At 38.8% G+C, this 23,125-nt stretch overlaps 2 protein-coding genes across 10 annotated transcripts in view; one reads left to right on the forward strand and one right to left on the reverse strand.

Annotated features, from left to right (window-relative positions):
- Positions 1–5,041, forward strand: part of MIA2 (MIA SH3 domain ER export factor 2) — a 67,734-nt gene extending 62,693 nt beyond the window's left edge. For all 8 annotated transcript variants that reach the window (XM_073349110.1, XM_073349108.1, XM_073349109.1 and 5 more), the window contains 3 exons: positions 640–716; positions 1,206–1,437; positions 4,480–5,041. In XM_073349110.1, coding sequence (XP_073205211.1) covers positions 640–716; positions 1,206–1,437; positions 4,480–4,646 — 476 coding nt within the window. In that variant the 3' untranslated portion in view covers positions 4,647–5,041. The remainder of the gene's footprint in view (positions 1–639; positions 717–1,205; positions 1,438–4,479) is intronic.
- Positions 572–23,125, reverse strand: part of FBXO33 (F-box protein 33) — a 35,569-nt gene continuing 13,015 nt past the window's right edge. Inside the window, exons 2-4 of one of the 2 annotated variants that reach the window (XM_073349132.1) lie at positions 22,724–22,834; positions 17,411–18,096; positions 572–12,263 (exon numbers count right to left, since the gene is read on the reverse strand). In XM_073349132.1, coding sequence (XP_073205233.1) covers positions 11,992–12,263; positions 17,411–18,096; positions 22,724–22,834 — 1,069 coding nt within the window. In that variant the 3' untranslated portion in view covers positions 572–11,991. The remainder of the gene's footprint in view (positions 12,264–17,410; positions 18,097–22,723; positions 22,835–23,125) is intronic. The other variant, XM_073349131.1, reaches the window with a different exon arrangement.

A 23,125-nucleotide genomic window follows, 5' to 3' on the forward strand; every position in this document is an offset into this window, starting at 1 on the left:
AGCACTCCTGCAAATCAGGTCTTGGATGTTTCAAGTTGAACATCTAGAAAACGAGGAACACCCCAGGGTATGAAAGGTGCCAGATTAAATGTATCCCCTTGTTCACAAAACAGATCGAACACAAGTAGCAACAAGGCATTGTGGGGAAACTTGCACAATTGTTCCTTCTCAACCCAGATATAGTGGGTGAGAAAATATTGCAGTCTCTGTGGAGATTTTGCTAAGATTGCATCTTGTGATGGTGGCCCTCTTTGTAGGCCTTCAGACTAAAAGTAACAAGCCTTAGTGGTGTGGTGCATATACTAAGATGTATGTTCCCAAGCAAGGAAGACCCTGTTATAACTGAGAAATACAGTATCTAGGAGAGAGAAGATTTATTTGGCCAACAGCAACTTGGAAAACCTGCAGCTGGGTTGTAGTGCTAACATCAGATGTTTATCCTCTTCCTTGGTGATGCTCAGGCCCAGAAACCTAACCCTTAACTGCCCCTTAGCACATATCCAATTGCTAAGCATGCTGCCCTGTATCTGACAGTATCCAACACCTCCTTCCCCTTCTTTTTTGGACAAACTTTGGTGGTGGTGGTTTGCAGAAGAAGTGGTGGGAAAACCTAATTTATTTTGTTACTTTTCAACACAGATGGGCAAGTGTCTCCAGAAAATAGTTCGAGGACAGAGCCCAGTGGAAATGAAACTAAAGACTATCCCACTTTTAGTGTAAGTAATAGATGAATAAAAACTTAAATTCATTTTTTTGTGCAAGGATATATTTTTAATCTATTTATTCTAAACTTTTTAAGGCAAGGTTTTTTGTATGTACTAGATGATCAGCTATGTTCCAGTTTGTTCCTCTATCACTTTTTAAAGACCTGCAAACTTGTATATAGATTGTGATAGCACCCACAATGTACTAAGCACGTATATAAGACAACATAGTCCCTATCCCAAATTAATTGACCATCTGAAAAACTAAAAAGACAAAAGGATGTGGGGAAGGGGATACAATTATAGTGGTCCAGATGATGGCTTGTGTACAGTCATTTCCCCACTTTTCTTTTGACTGTTCCCAGCTGCATTCTTTGAGATTAACTGGCCCAAGGAATAGAACCCAGGCTTCCTAGCTCAGTCCTCCACCTCCTGTCTTGAAAATACAGGCCTTATCGCTTTCAAAAAGCTGATTGACCAGTTTTCTGATTTTTGCTACAGAATTTCCTAACTGTGTCGGATCAGTCACTTGCCTCTGAAAGTGAAGCAATTGGATCAGGGTTCGCTCCCCCACCTCTCCCTCCACCGAGAGCTCCACTGCTGCCTGTGGATCCTAGAGGAGCTTTTATAAGAAGAGGACCTCCTTTCCCACCTCCTCCTCCTATTGGCATGTATGGACCTCGTGAATATTTTCCAAGGGATTTTGCGGGTCTACCACGTCCTTCCTTGGCAAGTATGTCATTTCTCTTTGCATTTGTTTTCTTAATTAGTTTAAATTCCCTAAAACTACCATCCTCAGGGTGTATATGTAAATTATATTCCTGATCTTACTGTGTTTCTCTAAGACCTCTTTTGGTGTTGGTACAATCTTTCTTGTTCTGCACACCCTTTTTTCCTCTCCTCCAAATCAAGCTAATGTGAAGGGCATGACAAAGTAGCTACTTTTTCATAAATTTAGTTAAGACTTAAGTTTCATCCCAAATCTGTCCATCCTGTTGTTCTTGTATAATGCACTACATAACTGTAAAATCACTATTTGTAAAGCTGTCAAGGAAACTAGGCCAGATTCTCTAGCCCCTCCCTATTTCCCAGCAGGTGTAGAACTGATATAACCAGTTCCTATCCTAACACCGCCTCAGCACAGACAGGGGGCATTGGCAGAGTACACTGCACTCTAACTGAAGCTCATAGCCTGCTGAGGTAAGCTAGAGCAGTCCCCAGGAGCTCTAATTTATGCTAGGGCCAGAGAAGCTTGGCCAACAATTTCTTTAGACCTATACATCTTACTGTACTGTAAGTGTGCACTTTGACACTTAATTGGTGTTGTCAGGGGATGTGTACAATGTATCTAGAAGCGAGTCCTCCAGCCCAGGTCCACTGACATAGCATACTAAAAATAGCCATTCTGAGTCGGTCCAGGTACGCCCTACACAGCTATTTTTAGTGCACTAGCCAGAGCTCTGCTGTGCAGATCCAGGTTGGGAGGCTCCCTCCTACATGCACTCTAGACAGTGTTAGTCTCTCTATATACTTACGCTTGCTTTTCACTTTTAAAAATATCTTCCTCCCTTCAACAAGAAACCATTAGACAACAATGTGAACTAAATCACGTGCCAGCTTTAAACTGAGGCTATGTAAATGAAAGTTAAATCTTGCACAACTGGATAGCTTTTATTTTGGTTAAAGGAAATAAACTGAGATCCTGCCAAGTTCTAGCCTTCTATGATACACAGGTGCTTAGAATCTTCCAAAATAAGTACAGAGCAAGAATAGTAGAGAAGATCTGCAGGGATGCAGTCACTTAGTGAGGTATTTTCCTTTATCATCATGATAGGAAGGCTGCATGCTGGCATAATGCTGCTGTTGCTGTTCCTCTATTTCCACTGCTCAGAAGATTGTGTCAAGGGCAAACCACTAACTGCCCCCAGATTGAAATCAAGGCTTGCCTCTGCCTCTATTAAGACTCGTACCTATTTCATTGGCCTACCTGTGAAATCGAATTGCGTATTGCTAGCTGTAAGATATTTATTCCACTTCATGCACAAGATTGTTCTGATGTGGCAGGAGAGTGGAATTTTGATAAATTCTAGAATCTGAAAGTCTGTCTACACTACACAGTAAGGTTGACATAAGTCACCTGATGTCAACCTAATTGGGTCAGTATCTATACTACAGCCTTCCTCTGGCTGCTGCAAGTGCCCTATTCCACTGACGTAACTTAGGGTGACTAGACAGCAAATGTGAAAAATCAGGACGGGGTGGGGGATAATAGAAGCCTATATAAGATGATGACCCTAAAATCAGGACATCTGGTCACCCTAATATAACCACCTCCACAAGAGGCACAGAGCTTATGTCAAACTAGTTTGGGTGACACAGTGTCTGTGTAGAGACCATCTCTCTTACAGTGCCTGTTGGCTGTCTTGTCAATTTCATAGAAGAAAGCTGGGAAGCTAGAGCCCAGCTGTCCCCTGCTCTAGTGGCTTCCCTCCTTCTAAGCCATGAAATTGACAAGCCAACTTGGCTCCTTCCAGGGAGGAGGAAGGGGCTGAAAAGCCTCAGGCAGCTTTCTGGTGTAGGGGGAAACAAACAGCCCATCTCAAGCCTATGGGGTAGCTGGGCTCATGGCAGAGTGGCCTCTCAGCTCCCTAAACTGCCCCTCTTACGTTGGTGGAAGCACTCCTGGTGAGGAGAGACACCACCAACCAAAGGAGGGTAGTGTGCATACTTACAGCAGTGGCTGTAAGTCAACCTAATATAGGTCAACTTACATTTCTAATGTAGACATACCCTCAGTACACGGATGTGCTGTGGGAAAGTGGAACTGAGCGTTTGACCAATGCCTCTGAGTTGGCAAAATCAAATTAGGAAGCATTAGGCTTCATGGTTGAGGTCACTTAATACTTGCTTATAGGAGGCTGCAGATCAGCTTCCCTCAAACAAGTAAACTGTTAGGCTTCTGAGCTCAAGCCCCCATCTCACTCAAATGAAACAACATACCCTAGGCAGGCTCTGCGAAAGGCAACAAAACCTCATGATCAAATGTATTGGCGGAATTTAAAAAATTTGCACATGGACAGTTATGGTAGGTGCACTTTATAAATTCAGATACTAGCTCTGTAGGTGGTGTGAGATGAGAGTTTGATCTTCACTTTTGACAAACATTTAGGGATACTTTTGAAAGGCTTTAAGGGACTATTAAGTGGAGTTTTCCCATTATTTTCTACCAACAAAAATCAAACTTTTAAAATGCCTGATGTGGGGCTTTTCAAGCAAAATGCTTAAATGTACTGTAATAAAGTAGTACCTGCCAACAGCCATCACAGTTCATGTCCCATTGATAGAATCAATGGATATAATCCAAGTCTTTCTCCTCCAGGAGCAAAAGGAGAACCTTGCAGAATGCCATACCTCAAGTGCATATGACTATTTGAGATGGCAGTGGCATATACATACCTACATTCACCCTCATTACATTGCAGTACCCTGTAATTGGATACCATTGAGAGGTGTAACATGGTTTGGTGCGTCTTCCACCTCTTTTCCTAATCTAGACTGTAGCACTGGGAATTTCTTAACACCTAGTACAAGCCTTGTGTTTTCTGGCATCGTGCCCTTTGCTTGTTTACAGACACAGGTCACTGTAAATTATTAAACTGCTAAAAGATTGATTGGCATAGTGAAAAAAGGATATCCAGCATTAAGTCTATATATTTTGGATAATGAAGCTTTAAAAATGTAACTAGCTAAATACTTTATAAATATCTTTAAACAGTGAGAAATCCATTTCCAGTGAGGCCTTTTTCTCAATATCCACCACAAAGAACTGGATCTTTTCTGCCTCCTCCGCCTTCACTTGAAAATAGGAGTGAGCCTCCTGCATTAATTCATCAATCAAATACTCCAGCTACAGGACATCCAGAGCCACAGCAAGACACCTGATGCTGTTGTCTGACATCTTGGAAATTAACCTGATGTACTCTTTCTATACCTGTAAAATCATCTTCAGTTAAGTAACTGCTGTTACTTAAGGGATTCTATATAAATACTTTGCTCAAATTGAAGCTTAATAGAATGATTCTCAGGATAGTGTTTTGTAAATAAGGATAAATTAAATAGTTTCCATTGTACAGTAGTCATTTTAAATTAAGTATTTTTAATTTGAGTCACCTGTTCTGAAGGTGTACTAAACTAGAGTAACATTGAAAACAGTCCAGCTATTGTCTCCTCTGCACAGGAAAACTCTGCATGCGAAGAGCAGTGCTTGCTGTAGGAGTAAGAAAAAAAAGTGAAAAACAACAAATGTTTGAATTAATAAAATGCAGTCACTTTACAAACTTGTGTGGTGGTAATGTTAAGCAAACTGTTCAATTTCTGTATAAACTACTTCTGACTCTCTCCCTTCTCCTATCAAGTCTAACGTGAACTTACTGCAATGCTTGTAGTCTCTAAAGTTTATTAACTGCCCAAAGCCATTCAGCTCAAATAGTTTATACTACTACACTAGACAAATATTTCTCTTAAATGCAATTATGCATTTATATTGTTTAGCTTACCCATTGAGAGAATGAAAGGGAAGAGGGACTTAAGCCATTCCTTACTTCAAATTTGTTCCATTTATTGATCTCATCTCTTAGGTAGTCCTGTTACAGATGTGGTCTAAAAATGGCATCTATTCACACTAAAACCTCATGTCACTCTGGGGATCTTACTAACCATGACATCTATATCTAACATCTGGAAAAAATCTAAATGGATTTGCTTAATTATTGATTTGCTAGTAATTCCCTTTAACTGACTACTCCATCTTGTATTCCATATTTATGTATGTGCCACTTGATGCTCAACACTGAGTGGAGGAAAGGCAAATGATATGTCAGTGACTGTTACAAACATCCCTATTAAAAGCAAGACCTGGTACTTGAAGGCAAGCTGAACTTACTGTGGCAGCTTTGAAAAATGTAGGAGTTTTAATTATGAAATGGGTACACTTTCTCCAGGGCAAATTCCATATACACTCAATTTTGAGAACTAAAATCAGAGGGAGTGGGAGTGGAATCCATGAGGCTAATGAGGCACCTAACTTGTTTTTAGGCACTATTGTGATCCACAGAACGCCCACTCAGCTGCTGCTTAATGCTGTAGGAACCTATGCTCATTCAGTGAATAAGTTTCTTCTCCCCTGCCCCCCCTCTGGGCATGCACACAGCAGCTTCACTCTAGGCACCTGGGTGTCTACCTCCTGCCTGAACACACACACTGACTCAGATAAACAGCCAGCTGCCTTGGTCCTACCTACTGCTGCCAAGAGGGATTCACAAACAAGGAAAGAGATGGATAGCTAAACACGTAAGTCACATGCTGGAGGGGGGGCAGCAGAGGACCACCTACTGTGCTATCTTTAGCATACTGGGTAAGGTTAGCACACCTCTCCCATTGGTTCACATGCTGGTTATGTGGCGCACACTGTCCCTGTACTTTCCTAGGTGCCATGCTATTCAGTATTGCAACAGCACTTTGTGGTTCACATCCAAAGACTTGTAGTGACAGTTTAAGTGCACTACAGAACTGATCAGTAGTGAAGGCAAGTTCATGGGGACATTGGCATAAATGCATTAGCAGAAACATCCAGTAGTGAACTAGTTAATACTGAAATTTTAAATGGTCATTTCCCCCACTGCAGTAAATGTGGCAATTCTTCCCTCCCATGCCTATGGTTTCAGGTGAGTTGCAGGATCAGTTCATGTTTCCACTGTTTTTTTTATATTCAAAGGCTGGAATTATTTATTAAATTAGGACAGCTCTGCACTACTGGGTGGATTCAACTTCTAATACAAAAGGCCTAGGTTACAAACAAAAACTGATTACATTGGGTGGGGGGTGTAAAAAATGGTCAATTCTGAGCAGTCTTCCTCCATTTAATTTACCGGAAAGCCAGATTGCTCTGGCTGGATGCTTTGTGAAGCAACCATGTGCAAAAAATAGATTCACCAGTGCTGTATGTATTCTAGGTGTTCCAGTTTGAAAGGAGCAACAACTATAGGCCTAATAAAGAAGGTATCAAATATGCTGGCTCTTGTGGATCTCCAGGGGCAAAGGGGAGAGCAGCAATAGTAAGGAAAAGTGATCAAGGATCAGGTGAAAATCTAATCAGAATGGACGAAGTGGGCCTAGGACCACTTGAACATGGATTGAGCTGAATTTTAAAAATTGCCAGGGTTAGACACTAGTAAATATCAAGAGGTTTTTTGAAAACTGGTACTATACAAGCAAGCACAGGCTGACATGATGGTAAGGTTATAGATAGTGTACGTAGGCCTTTCAAATGACTAGTGATGCTTTGCTTCTGATTAAGAATAGGCAGGAACCTGTAGGTAAATTGCAGATTTAACAAAACTTCACAGGCCCCCATTTTGTCTATGCTTTATTGCCTGATCAGTTTCAGAGTTCTGGCTATGGTTACTGGGCTATCACAACAGTAGAACCTCAGAATTATGAACAGCCGAGTGATGAACTGAACTGACCGGTTAACCAAACACCTCATTTGGAGCCAGAAGTGCAATCAGGCAGCAGCAGAGCCAAAAAAGGCAAATACAGTACAGTGTTGTGTTAAACTATTTAAAAAAAAGGAAATTGTTTCTGTGCTCAGTTCATTTAAATTAAGACGGTTAAAAAGCAGCATTTTTCTTCCGCACAGTCAAGTTTCAAAGCTGCATTAAGCCAATGTGCAAAATCCTTAGTAGGACTTTCTGTCTGAAACAATTATCTTACAATACCATTCCTAGCAACCTTTGTGACTGTAGAAATATATTTCTACAAGGGGGGTGGGGGTGAGTCATGATTTTTTAAAAATCAGATTACATTTGAAAGTTCTAGTTTACTTTCTTCCCATTTTATAAATTGGGAAAGGTAACTTTGGACTTGTTTCGTTTCCTCATTATTTAAAATCTGTTTCTACTGAACAGATTTTCTGAGAAGTTTCACACTTAAAACACTAACCTATGCCACAGCAGACAAGTCCAGGGCTCCATTAATAGCCTTACTATGAGAATACAAAACTGGTGAGTAAAGAGCCCGTGGTACATTTGCAACCACCATCACTATTCAATACAATGAACTGCCACGAGTCAAGAAAGATGAAATGTTTCCACTAACCTCTTCGCGCCTCCATCAGGGTTTGAAGTCAATCCTCCCAAGGGTAAGATTTTCAAAAGCACCTAACCTTAAGCTCCTGTATACATCTACCAAAATTTTCAAAAAAAGTTCTAATTTACTGTACTGAACATCTAAACCTTTCATGGTTAATGAAACACTTATTTTGCAGTGACCGCTTTTATGATACTAAAAAAGTTTAATAAACAATTTTCGCCCCTGATGCTGCAAACACTTTTTGTGCTTAAATGTAAGGATGCACAACAGCCCCATTGAAGTCAATAAGAGCAAAGTTCTGCATCAGTGTTTGCAGGATCAGGGGCTTATAAGCAAAATATTTCTCGAAAGTTATCATTTTTGTAAGGTTCAGGTAAGATACCCTACCAGTAATGGCATTTTAAACTCCCCAGCCCCCACCCAGTATTTATAGTTTAGTTCATTATAAACTAAAGTTACAATCGCACAAATTTTCAGATTAATTTTAGAGCAGCTCAATTTTTTTTTTTAAACAATGATTCAAATCTATGTAAGTTGCCCCAATTTAAATTCTTCCACTCTGATATCCATCCTCAGTTTATTAGGTTAAATTTATGAAGTTATTACTCTGATTTACACTTATGGAAACTAGGAGAGCTAGATCATGTATATTTCTCTAGCATTGTCCAAACTGCAAGGTATTTTAATCACACTTTCCTCCAAATTGGAAAATTCAATAAGAAATGTGGATAATCTAAGATTTGCAATACCAGTTCAGACCATCCATGTTAACCCTATGGTGCAACGTTCCACACATGTTCAGAGGTTAAATAAAGATGGTTACTGATCAAAGGAAGATTTGTAAAATTCAAATACAATTGTGTAAGTAGAGATCCATTATCAAAATGTTCAACTGTACATACGATTATTTTAAGTTTAAATATTCGAGCTATTTATGTACAAACCTTTAACAAACACAGAACTGGTAAGTAAGGTCCCATGAGAAGAAAATCTAAGGGAAAAAGGAATTCAGGAGAGCTGGCAGTTCCTCAAGGAGACCATATTAAAAGGCACATCTGCGAACTATTCTCATGCAAAGGAAACAAAGGAAGAATAGTAAGAGGCCAACATGGCTCCACCAGGAGCTCTTTAATAACCTGAAAATCAAAAAGGAAACATAACAAAAAAATGGAAACATGGTTACCCTTAAGTCTGGGAAATTAGTTAAAAACAAACAAAAGGAACGGTTTGGAAAGAGAAACAATATCTGCCACTAGCATTAAGAAAGAACAAATTTGATGCCGAATAGCACCTCTCTCTAGGGCTTACAATCCAGTTTCACAAAACACTGGATATTAATATGGTTGGGGATTTTTTATTTATATATATTTTTTAAAGCAAAGAAACACTTATCCTCTTCATTAAGTTCTACTTGATCTTAGCTTCCTCCTGGACAGCTGGAGACTTTAACCTTAAATTTTAGTTGAATAATGGTAGCACCCCTTCTACTGCAAGCTGCTTTACAGGCACTACTGGGCTTACACCCTGAGTCCTGGATCTGAACCCACAATCCTAGTGGTCAAAGGCAACAGAGTCATGACACTTGTGCATTTCTGCCTTTCATTTGATGTTACTATAATAAGAAACAGGCTACAGTTTGTTTCCCCTCTCACCACTACTACCCACACCCAAGCTACTTCCCTTTTCAAAAGGGGATGGGTTAAATGATTGTTTTGTAGACTTCGTAGAAGAAATTAAGGAGACACTTTAGCACATCTTAGTAAGCAGCATGGTTTATATGATTAGTAGTAGTTTGTTATCCTAAACTTTCATTTTCAATAATCAGGATTAATATTTGGCACACAAGCACACTGTAAACAGCCACTTGACAGTTCTCATGGCACAGCCAATCACTGCTATGGTGTGGCAGTTCTTTATACCAGTTTACCAAACATGTGCAATTTTCATCCACAATATGCAATTAGATTTATAAAAATAGATAAAATGTCAAACTGAAGCATTGTAGGTATTCATAATCTATTTAATAGTGGGACACTGACATGAATACTACAGTTTTCTAGAGCACATTAGATTTTGAGTTAAGCAGTTGCAACTGGTGCAGGAATTTCTCAGTCAGTCTTCTATATTCTACAATCTACGATTTACTGTATCAGACTAATAAGCCATATCAAATGTGCAATATTCGGTCTATGCTAGCTGGTCTAATTTTTGTTAAGCGCTTTATTTTATCAACATATTAGCAAAATATCAGCCAAATAAGAATTTACTGTATGATTTACTTTAGACTAAGCTTTGCTGCACCTCAACACAACGTGAACTAATAATTATACACACAGTTTATGAATGATTGCTGCAGCTTAATGCTAAAAATCCTCATGCTGATACAATAAAATATTTTACAATGATCAGTTTTTAATGCTTTATTCATTGATTAAAAGAATATACATTTAACATAAACCATACAACATCAGTCATCAGTTCAAACATTCAGCTGGTTTCCTTACATTTTCTGTCAGGAGTTTTTTAATCTGATCACATTTATAAGATAAAATCTCACCACATCTGGCATATACACACACTGTGCCAGTGGATTCACTCTACTGATGTACATATAAAATCCGCATGGTATGTGCTCACTGGAGACAAAACAGCGCACACCTGTCAAAAGGTCATTTTAATATAAGATGGTAAAACCATTTGTAAAACACATATAAACTTTTTCCATAAATAGAATCATATCTGGACATCTGTTGCATAAATTGTGTTTTCCAAAGCTTACAATATAGCAGCCAGGTCTCAGCACTGCTGGGCACCCACGTTGGCCACTTACTTTAATTATTGCAGACTGTCCTTTAACATTAAATGCACAACATTCGTACCACTTAAAACTGGGGTCAGGTGGAAGTCTCACAGAGACCACGTCTGTACCGCGGTTGCCCTGAAACAGTTAAATCGGCTTTTAAAGCCTCTCAGATATAACAAGATTTTAAAACATACTTCATGGAATGTTCTTCATGCATCATAGCAGCTCATACCTGTGATAGAACAAGCTTTGTATTTATTTCCTTTCCTTCCTTTACATTCACTATTCACAGTGAAACAGGTGCATGTTTGTTTAAGAGTTCTGAGGTTGCTGACTGAGCCACAGCACAGCTGTGTACCACAGGTCGAAATTCGACCTTATATATTACAATCTAGCAGTATCTGGCAGACCAACAGTTGGCCTGCCCCTGCCAGCATGTGGGCACTTCTTCATTTTTAATCTATTCTTTGGCAGCTGACACAGGCGCTGACAGAGAAAGTCCAGTGACTTGGTTGCTAGGGATTTCACGACTAATGTTTGTTTGTAAGCATGTACATTTAAATTTATATCTTCATTGTTATGGTTTTACCCCATTGGAATGTGTAAACTTATATTTCCTTTTAAATCTGGGCCCAAAGCTAACTCATGTGGAGAAACTGACAGATCATGAGAATAAGAAGCTATGATGAATTTATGAAGGATAAGAAATCCTACAATTCATAGTCTAAGAGCTCGCAAATTCAGGTGAGTAACTGAAAAAAGCTACACAGTGCTACAGATTACTGCTTAATAACTGAGAATAAATTTAGAGTAGTAGTAGTAATTCATGCTTCAGAAACTGCATGTGAAATTAAAGTGGAAGTTTATAGTGAACTGGCATTGGGTAGTATTCTCTTTCTTCCTTTTTTTAAAGCCTAATAAGTAGCATACTACCAGATTATATGACAATGATTGCATACAAATCCACTGGGCTATGGATATTAAAAAAACTGGCTCCTGAGCACTAAACTCCGACATAATAGTAAAATAATAGAAGATGCAGTTACTCAGTAAAAAAATATAGTTAGCCGGCAACCTCAGACAACCTTCGGCTGTATCTCTATAAGGTTTGGTAGACAAGTCCATTAACCGTGAAAGCCCTAAACGTTGCCACTTTCAGCTTCTAAACCAATACCCGACTACGTTCTTTGATCAAGAAGTAGAATACACATATATAATTCTATATATCTAATACTGATTAAACACAGCACAAAAGGGGTTAATTCACACTACTGAAAAACATAATAGGATCCTACTTGCATATGTAACCACAGGAATTGTAAATAAAAAAAGGAGCTAAATGCCTTCACTGAAGCTTTGCATCTCTCGATAAAAATGACGAGTTGGCTCAGTGAAGACACTGAGTAATTCTATGTCCATGACTGCATGCCAAGGTCGACCCAATCCAAGGGATACCTGCTCAATGAGGTTATGTACTGGATCCACATCCTGATCAGCCAGTTCACCTTGGTCGAAATCAATGCTTTCTTCTGTAACTTCAAGCACTTTCAAATCAGAGCCACGAAGACGAGCGATTGCAATGAGGTTATGGGCCCACACTGTGTAACCTGGGAGGGTGGGGGAGGAAAAAAACCTGTCACTTCATTGCAGAACTGCTTTTTAAAAAAAGTGGTTAAAACCTGAGACCCCTGACTAGCAGGCCTTTTCCCCAACTGATTTTGTCCCTTTTCCATTTAGCAACCTTTTTTCTGCATTTCTTAAAAGTTACAAGCCATCAGGTTCAAATTTATTCTTATCAAGTGAGGAAAAAAAAAAAGTAACATTGTAAGTAGAACCCCCTCCCCCGCGGCCAAACTTTGTTGGACCTGTCCCCCCTAGAGAATCAATAAATCTATTATTCATACACATTTTTATTTAGACTCTGGGACATACTAAATATTTTAGACCTACACTACTTGACAGTTTAGAGGTGTTATGTGCAAAGAAGAGTGCATGATTAATCATCTTGAGTGAAAGTATAGGTGTAAGAACTGCATTAAAACTGTGTTTGTAGTACAGAGGAACTCTGAAGAGGTTTGATTTTGATGTGTTACAGTTAGACCTATTTTCTATTACCAGATTCCATTTTTGCAGTGATTGTGACCTTTCCTCACAGATCATGGCACTTTTCATGAAAGCCAAGTCCCTTCAATGCTGAAAACTTTTTCACTCAACTACAAAATTATCTTAACTGAAATTAAATATGATAATTATAAAATGGTCTTTGCTACCTACTAGAAGTTCATATTGTATTTCCCCCGGAAAGTGAAGAAAAAGGCAAATTATATTCCCAATTACTAGCCAACTTGCTTTCCATAGGTTGGCTGAGAAAACATGCTGGGTCCTCCTAGCTCACTGATACCACTAAGCACCATCCAGGATTTTCCTCTTCTTTAGGGTGCCCTCCCCTTCGCTTCTCCAGTTTATTCCTTCCAGCATGAAGTAGTTATAAGCTTACTCTTCTTCCCACCTAACATGCAAATTCTCTTGTCAAAGTCTGGACTTGGAAAGCCTAGTAGAGCGGATGAGACTGTACAGTCTCATCCAAGCCACAGAAAGTTATCTGGTAAATACAAGCAAGGTTTGACTCTCTCTGGAATGGTCTTCAACAATGTAGATAGTGGATTCTGTATAGCAGGAAACCTATGAGAAAACATCTCAGTGGGGAGAGGAGAAGGAGGCTGAATTAAATGGGGGAGTTTGATGAAGAAAGTGGAATGAGAATCTTTCACCTACTGCCCCTGAAGCTTCCCACAGAAGCACTGCTCAAAGCACTCTGCAGTCCAGGGCATCTGCAGATGCTGGCATGATCAGTGGTAATGCCTAATGAAAGAGCAAGGAACTCTAAAAGGCAACTTTGTAATGTTAATTCACTGATGCTTCCCTTGTCTAGTGCAGTGGGCTGGAAGTCTCAATGCACAAGAAAAATCAGGACGCTCAGAAGGCTGTAGGATACCAAACCCAATCAAGAACTCCACTTTTAGGTACTACTTTCCAGAAGAATCTTGAATGAGCTTAGCCAGTCCACTATAGAATTTAGAATTAATAGGTCCTTAGTGAGAGAAAGAACAAGAACATCCACAAGAACAAAGGGGGCAGCTTAACAAGGGCGATACAGATACATAACTACTGCTGCATGTGATGATTTGGAGGAACGTCATTCCCTGGATGAGCCTTCTCAATACTAAGGTGGCTATCATGACCCCTTATAGCTTTTCATGTTAACTTCTGGAAGGAATGACTAGACTTCTGGTAAGATTTTAGGAGCCAGAAAGGACCCCAATCCAACCAAACATTTCACAAGGCGGGGGCTTGTAGAGATCCCTTACACCATGAAATCTTGAAGCACCTCTTCCCCAAAGTCTAAGGCTGCCTCAGGGAGAGCCTTTGCCCTACGGGGAAGATTCTTCCCCCTTTCCATGCAAGCTGGGTGGGCTTGCTTTTCAGCCCCAGAGACTGCCTCAGTACTTCCTCACTCTTATTGCTTCAGGAAGATTCACTCTAAGGTAGGTAGCAGATGTTTCTCTGTGAAAACAGAAAAAATTCTTGAGGCCCAGTGAGAAAGCACTTTTGCAAGAGGCACTAGTGAGGTAGATTTCTTTTAGCCTTATTTGATCAAGTGACAAACAGTAGCCAGACAGATGCAGATCAAGTAAATCCTAGTTACTGACTAGTCACCATCCTCTGAGCTGTCACAGCTAAGCCACAGAATAGTTCATTCTGGCTTGAAGGCCTTTACAAGCTAACAAATCCAGCATCGAAATCAGAGGGAAATCAGATAGAAGGGGATTAAATTGTTAGTGGGTGGCACTAAAACCCAGGGTTTGGTTTTTGTTTTAAAAAAAGAACCAGTTGCTGTGTTGATCTTAAAGGGGTCTATTTTATCATTACATGTTCCTGAGAGGGTTTTTTTTTTTTTGTAATTGTTACATATAAGTACTTAGACAAATTGCAAGAGGAGAGGACAGGTATAAATAGATTTCATTAACTTCTTCTGAGAGTACAGGGAATGGATGCAAGAGAAGATTCTCTTCCCCCTTCCCCTTCTCTAGCTGCTACAACATGAAATGTAGTTATCAACAAGTCAGACTCACTTTAAAATAAATAAATAAATAAAAACACCCAAAGCACTTCTAAAGTTAACATTGAGACAATTTTTACTGCCAATCGGGACTTAACAGGATAGAACTTGTGATTTCTCAATTGTAAAATGTTTAGGAGCTGTCATGTTTATAAGAACAATGCTTCCTTAAAAAGCAGTAGAAATTATGGATAACAGAACATCTAATATGAATATTGTATCCTTTTCTGAAGAACCTAAAATTGATTCTTAAGATAAACAGCTGCATTTGGAACCTGTTACAGCAAAAATGTAGTCTTCACTTCCAAGTTCTTAAATATTTTAAACTAACACCGAACTTGGATGTTATTTTTATTCCAGCTGACAAAATAACTTCCAGGCAGTCTGGTAGCAAAGAAGAAAAAGATCATATTTTCCCAATTTAGGCAAGTTACAAGAAGCACAGTTGAGATCTTGAGATCTGATTTCACCTATTGGGCATCTGTCTTTTCCCCCACTTAATAGCCAATAAGAAATTACACCAAGTTACTACCTTTTAAACAGTCTAAAAAGATCTGACAATTATGTAATTTCCAATTCTCTGCTTAATGAAGATTATTAAAATTTTGCTTTTCTATTGCTTTACCTGAATGTTTGCTGGATAGACATGTGACAACACTATACATTTCGATGCTGGATTTGTTAGCTTGTAAATTTACACAGCTGTTTGTTTTTATTTTATATTAGATAGGTCTTGGAGGATGTCTGATTTTTTCCCCCCTGTACTGTAAACAAAGTTTTTGGGATAACAACTGCATCAAATCAATAACAATTTGGATAAATTTTAAAAGTTAGGTGGTTAAAGCGAGGCACCTAAAATCACATTCAGCCACTTACAGCACAGCTATAGTAGAGAGTTTACAGCGGCGCAGCTGCACCGCTGTGAGCTCTCTAATGTCGCCACTCTAAACCGATGGAAAAGAGCTCTCCCATTGGCTTAACTACTCAAGCCCTTGCAAGCAGCAGTAGCTAAACTGGCAGGAGAAGCTCTCCCACCGGCACTTATGTCGGTGCAACTTAAGTCGCTCCTGGGGGTGATTTATTCACACCCCTCAGCGACCTAAACTATGCTGACATAAAGCTGTAGAGTAGACAGCCTCAGATGTGTTGGTTATGTAGAGTTAGAATTCACATTTGACTCTAGGAAACTTATAGTGATTATAAAGAAAAGCAAAGAATTTAATTTTCCCTATCTGATTTCCAGTGGAAAATAATTAAAGTTTGTCAGCTGAAAACTCTTTCTTGCAAGTATCTGACTCCCCCACTTTGGGGTAAACAACGGCGTTTGAACCCATGCCCTTTGGTGCTAAAAACATGACCCTCTGCCACTTGAGCTAAACACCCCCATCCTGCAAGCTGTCTGAAGGAGGAGTAGGGGTGCACTCCTATAGAGCAGATCACAGGATTGAGGCCTCAATCCCTTATCAACACCAGCAGACTCAAGCCTCCTGTGGCTGGTCCACGTAAGATATGAAGAGCCACACTACCAGTGTTACATTAGTTACATCCGATGAAGTGAGCTGTAGCTCACGAAAGCTCATGCTCAAATAAATTGGTTAGTCTCTAAGGTGCCACAAGTACTCCTTTTCTTTTTGCGAATACAGACTAACACGGCTGCTACTCTGAAAGCTGTCATTAGTATTTTGTTTCCCTATATTTTTTAAACGAATATTACCTACTTTTGTCTGCTGTAGGTCACTAGTTGAAGTCAGATAATACACAAGAGTAAGTTCCTCTCTCTTTGAGCCTAAGTTCAGAATGGATTAGAAGTTTACAGTAATAAAATAGCTAGTACGGACAATTTATGACTAGTGTATGGTGGCATTTGGCCAGGCACTCACCTAAAACTATTTCAGGGGAAGAGAAATGCAGTTTATGCTACTCTCCCTCCTGCAAGTAGATCAAATAGAGAATATATTCCAAACTTTGTCAGCCAACACTTCATCTTGTTAGCTGCTGCTAGATTCTCACTAGATTGGTAACACATCTCCTCTCACCCTCGCTTCATTGTGGGCCATACATATTTACAGCCAGGAAGATCACCTAACCCTCACTGCAAAATGAACTAATGTTAAGCAGCAAACATTTCCAATTCTCATATCCATAAGCATAGCTACTCTTTGGATAATACATAGTTTAATATAATAAAGATCCTCCACACACTCAAAATAAGCTTTCCAGAGCATGGAATATTATATACTACCCTCCGCCCCCCCCCCTTTTTTTGGAACCTTACAAGAAAAATTCTTGCTCATCCTCATTTACACAAGTAACCTAGTAAACTTCAAGTGAGAACAGAGTTGCATAGGAAAATTTGTTAACAATCAGTAACTTACTAGTTATGTGATTTGTTATGAGGAATAACTATAACTATAGTATGTGGAATGACTTTACATTTTCAAGTTTGATGGTATGAGAATGTGTTTTTTTCAGCATCTGTATAAACAGCTTCTATTATTAACATCTCCTGCAAGATTTTTTAGGTCAGTAACTGATGTTATTAATACAAAGTGTATGATTGTGATTTTTAGAAAAAAGACTAAAGCATAAAAAAAGTCAAAGTCACTTACTATGTTTGAGAATAGAATTACCTACCATGAACAGCTAGGAGAGAGAGCCTTGTGCACCTCCACGCTAACAAAACCAGTGGATCTTCATTACGGTTGTCACTAAGATCTGGGAAACCAGACATATCTATCACATCATTCATTAATATAAAATGAGTGAGAAACTTGTCATACTGCCTGGATATGAGGTCAACAACAGCCCCTGAAACACAAGTGATGTAGCTGTCAAAGTGAATCCTCTCTAGTGGGATACTGGGCTTAAGAATTCTTAGCATGTCATCACTCTTGATATCAAAAGCCATAATATAGACCCGAAGATTAGTGCTGTTGCGTGTCAGTGCCTTCCAATTCTCATCTTCTGGCATGTTTTCCAAGGACTTGTGCATTATGGAAATTTTGTGGACCAGAAGAGAGAGTCGATGCAAAGGCACATGGTTGCTATCAGCCAGGACTCTTGCCATTTCAGCTGTAAAATCACAGAAATCCAAGGCGAGGGAGCGCAGATTCACAAAGCGCTCCAATTCAACTGCAGTGATAAGAGTGGTATTACCAGGGATGTGGTTGTCCAGCAAACTCAGGTGTTCCATGGTGTTGGCAATGGGGTTTGATAAAGATGACAATGATGTGGGAGTAACTATTTGCAGCATAAACCCACAAGACAGCCACTTCAGTTGCCTGCTATTGCCCAATATTTCTTCAAATAGCTGTTGTATTCTGCAAGAAAAACATAAGCAACAATGACCCCATTAAAATATGACTTAATGTGGTAATACAACTGCATAGCATTCTACATTTATTCAAGAAAGACTCTACTCTTTCAGTTAGGGTGCGATTCTGTAGCTGTGCTACGTGAAGAACTCCTCGAATAGTCAGTGAAAGTTCTGTATGTATGGCACCTACAAAATCAGGCTCTTTAACTTCTACCAAACTCAAATGATGCTGTAATTGTGATTTATCTTAGGAAGGGAATATATGTAATGATTCCTCTTGGGGAAAATGTTGTCCTTTGAAGAGAAGTATCCCATATTTCTCAGCGCCAAACTCTTTTAAAACAAAAGTTTAAGGGAATCCATTCAGCCATTTTGGGGTTATACAAATGTGAGTAAATACAACTTTAAAAAGCCTCTGATGCTTCATGCTCTGATACCTCTAATGCAGTCCTTGCCCAACAGCAAGCTTAGTATGTACAAAATATAGCCCTAAAAGCCCGTCAATGCTTTTTGCCAGATTTGGAGAAATTTGGTTTTGAAATATTTGAAACTGGTGAGCTGACCACACTCATTACACCTCTCTCAAGTGCAAACAATAGTGGGGTTCTTAAAATATTTTCATGTGTGCATATTGGATCATTCCTACAGTTACCAGCAATTATAAGAGTTTAAGTTGGGATGAACATGATTTGGGCCTGACAATATTTGTGTGCCTTTTTTTTTTTTTTTTGGGGGGGGGGGGGTGACCCACACTCACCACACAGGAGGAGTATCCTGTATCTATCCTGACCACCTGTCCCATCCCTGTAACATTTTATGAACAGATCTTTAAGTTATATATTCATTTCACATACCATACCTGAGAGGAAGGAATTTGATTTGAATGTACAATTGTGAATCACACAGCTTCAGCACTGTAGCTAAATGCTCTGGATTGGTTCTAAAGAAATTCTTTGATCATGTTTCCCCACATCTGCTAAAACCCAGCTGAATTTCTCTCTTCCTCACCACTGATAAATGCTCTTCTGAGCACACAGTCACAGTACCTGTTCTAGTATGTATACATGCACATGAAGGTGTACATGCATGCAATCTATAGCACTTGTCACTTAAGGAAAAATATAGTGTTTGCAACACGGGAGCTGGGTCAGGTCAAATATGTTCCTGTTTAAAGGCATCAAGGAATGCAATGCAAAGATCTGTAACACAAAATTAAAAAAACATGCCAAAAATCAAGTGGTTCCGAGCTAAATTGCTACATAGTATACACTGGGTATACATACATATATACACACAGACACACACACAGGCAGCAAAGAACATTATGTAAAGGGCATCTAATCTCAGAAGAAAATTAAAAATGAAAAAAATTGCCTGCGTGCATGTATATCTTTAATAATGCACTAAAATGTGCTAGAATGTAAGCTCATCATATCTTGCAATACTGTATATAGTCAGTCTTAATACACATCTGATATTTTAAATTCATTTTATAAGTTTTCCTTCTGCAATATTTATGAACAGTAAATCTGAAATGCGTGCATGTTCAACATGGTATGACTGCATATGCCGAAATGTTTTCTTCTACAGTTCTCTCAATTTGATGCCTAATAACTTAAGCTGTGCTTCTCTAATGATGATGTATGTTTAAGCTTAAAACACAGTTTAAAATACTATTTGACTATTTTGCTTTAGATTACTGTAAACTGTATTGGATTAACCACAATTGCAGCTTCTAATACTGTTCTGTACTAGAAGTAAGCTCATCCAATCAAAGCAGGGATGGTGAACATTTAGAACTCAAGTCTACAGCAGTTTTCAGTGATAATAGTACACAAATCCCTGAATTTTAAGCTTAGACTCTGGCCGCAGAACTAGCCATCCATATGTCCACCAAAAAACTATATAGCCACTTCATCTAAAATTTTTCTAGCTATCTAATGCTGAGCCAATCCTTCTAGTCCCACCCACCCCATTTTAACCCAAACTATGTCAAATATTTAAACAACTCAACTGAGGGTACTTTATGTTATGTAATAACTATATATTGGGCTAATAAAAATGAGGCCCAATAGGAAGCACAATGAAGTTATCATCCAACTACACTGCCATTCATTTTAACAATGCACTTCCAGTAAATCCTTTAACTGAATATGGTACCTCTACTCTTGGAGAACACACTAATTTAACCGTTCAAGCCATGTTCTACAAGTTTAACTACATAAGTACCAATTTCTAATAATTTCCTCATCTTATTTTCAGACTGTATGTTTTAATTTCAATTGTCTACACTTTTCTGATGAATAAGCCCTAGTTCTATCTTAATACATAGTCTCAGAACAATAGTAACCAAATGTTTTTGAAAGTTGTTCAATAATCTACACAAGATAGTGAGTTGGTGGTCTCAGTCCAGTTTTCTGTGGCTACCAGTCCATTGACAAGCCACCCACAATTAGCACTAAGTGGCATCCTTGTTGACAGTGTCAGAAGAGAAGTCAAAGACTGAATAGACACAGAGACTGAATTAGTATTTTCACCCCCTCAAAAGTGGTCCTGAGTCAGGACTGAGGCATACTGGTAGGACTACACAGAAAGCAAGTGCACTACTGCTGTCCATACTATTTCTGTTCATTGGATAATGCAGTCTCAATCCAGCACCATTCATAAGCACTAAATGCACTTATTTAAAATGGCTCAATTGGTATTTTTAGAAAAATTAAGATTAATTAACAACTGTTAGATGACGAAGTAACACCTCAGGCATAAGAGTTTTAAATAGTTACATTTAATTCAATGGTGGAACATATTTTCTCTAACTGCACAATGTACTGCATTTACATGATGTACTGAACTTTCCCAGAGCAAAGGTTAAATAAAATGAATTTGTAAAGAGAAAAGTAGTATCAAGTTACATTTAAAACAGTAAACTGCAAATATAGAGCATAAAAAAACCTACGCACATGCACCATGTGGCATGCAACAAATCATCATAGTAGGAAGAGCACTAAGCATATTATTAAAAAACAACTACCACAACAACCAGAGTAAAAGTTTTTACTCGGATATCTATAAATTGTGCCTTGCTACCGCAATACAGTATGAATGTTGCATAATATCTCCCATTGATCTCAATTTCTGCGTTACATAAGTACAACAGGGTGACAAAGACACAGTAGGAAATGAAGGTCTGAATTTCCACCATGTTGTAAATTTAAGTCAGGATCTAAGCATTACAGAGTTCGATATACATATACATACTAATCCATCTTTTGATATCTATGATAGTTCCAGAGCTACTTCAGCTACAGGCACATGGAAGAGGAAAGAGTACCCATTCCTCTCCTAGAATATTGGGATAAGCAGATTCCCCCCCACCCCGGCAATGTAGATTAAAATTATGACACTCAGGGCTTGTCTACATTGGCAAGTTTTACAGTTATACCAGCATAACCCACTGCGTGGACACTAGTTCCAGAATAAGAATGGCTTTTTCAGTTTATCTTACACACTTCCAAAAGGGCATAAGTAGACTTGGGAGGATTAGATTTTTGAGGATAGACATTGATTTTAGTATACACACAAGCCAATAAAAATATATTTCCATCAATCATAAAAATGTACAGATAGCCATAGAAAGAAAAAATGCTACTTGAGAACAGAGGTTGATTTAAGCATATTTACTTTGTAGATTTTGACATGTTACGTTGAAATTTGTATTTTAACGGTTATAAAGTTTTAACTTTTTGAATCTCAATGTCTATGGTCATTAAACAATTATTGTCTGAACCCGCATAGATTAAGATAAAAAAGATTAAAAGTAAACACTGATGATGTTATCTGGCATCATCATAAAAAAATTATAAAAAATAAAAAATGAGTTCTGCCAAGCCTAGATATAAGCTATAAAAAAACCACCCCCACTCTGATTCTGCAATAAGAGTGTCCATATTTGGGTGGGGGGGGGGTGGAGGCGGGGTGAAGGTTATACTGATATAATTAACAGTTTAAATTTATACCTTAGATTATACCAATATAGCTTTCCTATATGGACATGCCCTTAGGAATTATTCTGGAAATAAGTAGTTCTCATCTTAAACAGGCATGGAGTCTTATGATAAATCTTTACTTGGAGTTCACTTATGACTTTATTCAAAGTCACTTGTTTCCTAATATTCGTTTTTCTTGTATATATTTGTTTAATTCGTCAGGTGACTTCAATTCCTAGTGTAGTTCTCCACTCAGTCTCAGAACAGCAATAGTACATACAGTTCCAATGAAACCCTGCTCCTCTCTCCCTGGCCCCAATACCACCTCATTCTGTTCATCCCTTGCAAGAGCGAAAGAGAGCCATCCCTTGCAAGAGTGAAAGTATTGTGTCTTCATGCACTGTCTGCAGAGACCACCACAAGTCTGACAACTGAAGATGGTTTGTGTGACGTAGACGCGAGGAGCTTGACCAAGATCAGCTCTTCTCATATAGGTCACCCAATGACCATCAGATAACACAAAAATGGAAACCAGATGAAATCTCACTACCAAGCTGGAGCTTTTTCAACCTAGTATCTTGCATTCTCATTATCAGTTCTTTGAGCCAGCATGATATTTTTGCTAGTGTGTACAGAAGAACTTACTGCTTAATCTTTTTGCCATCTGGGTCCACCTTGCTGAGGTATGTATTCGATATACTTCCATGTTGTTGCAGAATGCTTATATCCCCAAAAAGACTTAACTTCTGGAGGTTCCTACAAAAATAGGTTTTGTTAGTTTGCACATGAAGGTAAGGCAACAGTGGGGAAATGTTAAGGACAATTCTTGAACACAGGTAGCAAGGGCACACTTATGCACAGGAGGTTATCGTCCAGGCTGGAAAGAGTTGCACTGTCTAAAAGTTTGGGACAACACACAACTTCCAAATAAACTAAAGCTTAGATGGAGCTTTTCAGGGGGAGCAGCTTAAAACGCCAAAATCAAGAGAAGAAGCAAGAAGTCTGATCAGTTTTGAGTCACCCTACTATAATAGTATGAATACATAT

The sequence above is a fragment of the Lepidochelys kempii genome, chromosome 6 (genome assembly GCF_965140265.1).
Source record: "Lepidochelys kempii isolate rLepKem1 chromosome 6, rLepKem1.hap2, whole genome shotgun sequence".
Lineage (NCBI taxonomy): Eukaryota > Metazoa > Chordata > Testudines > Cheloniidae > Lepidochelys > Lepidochelys kempii.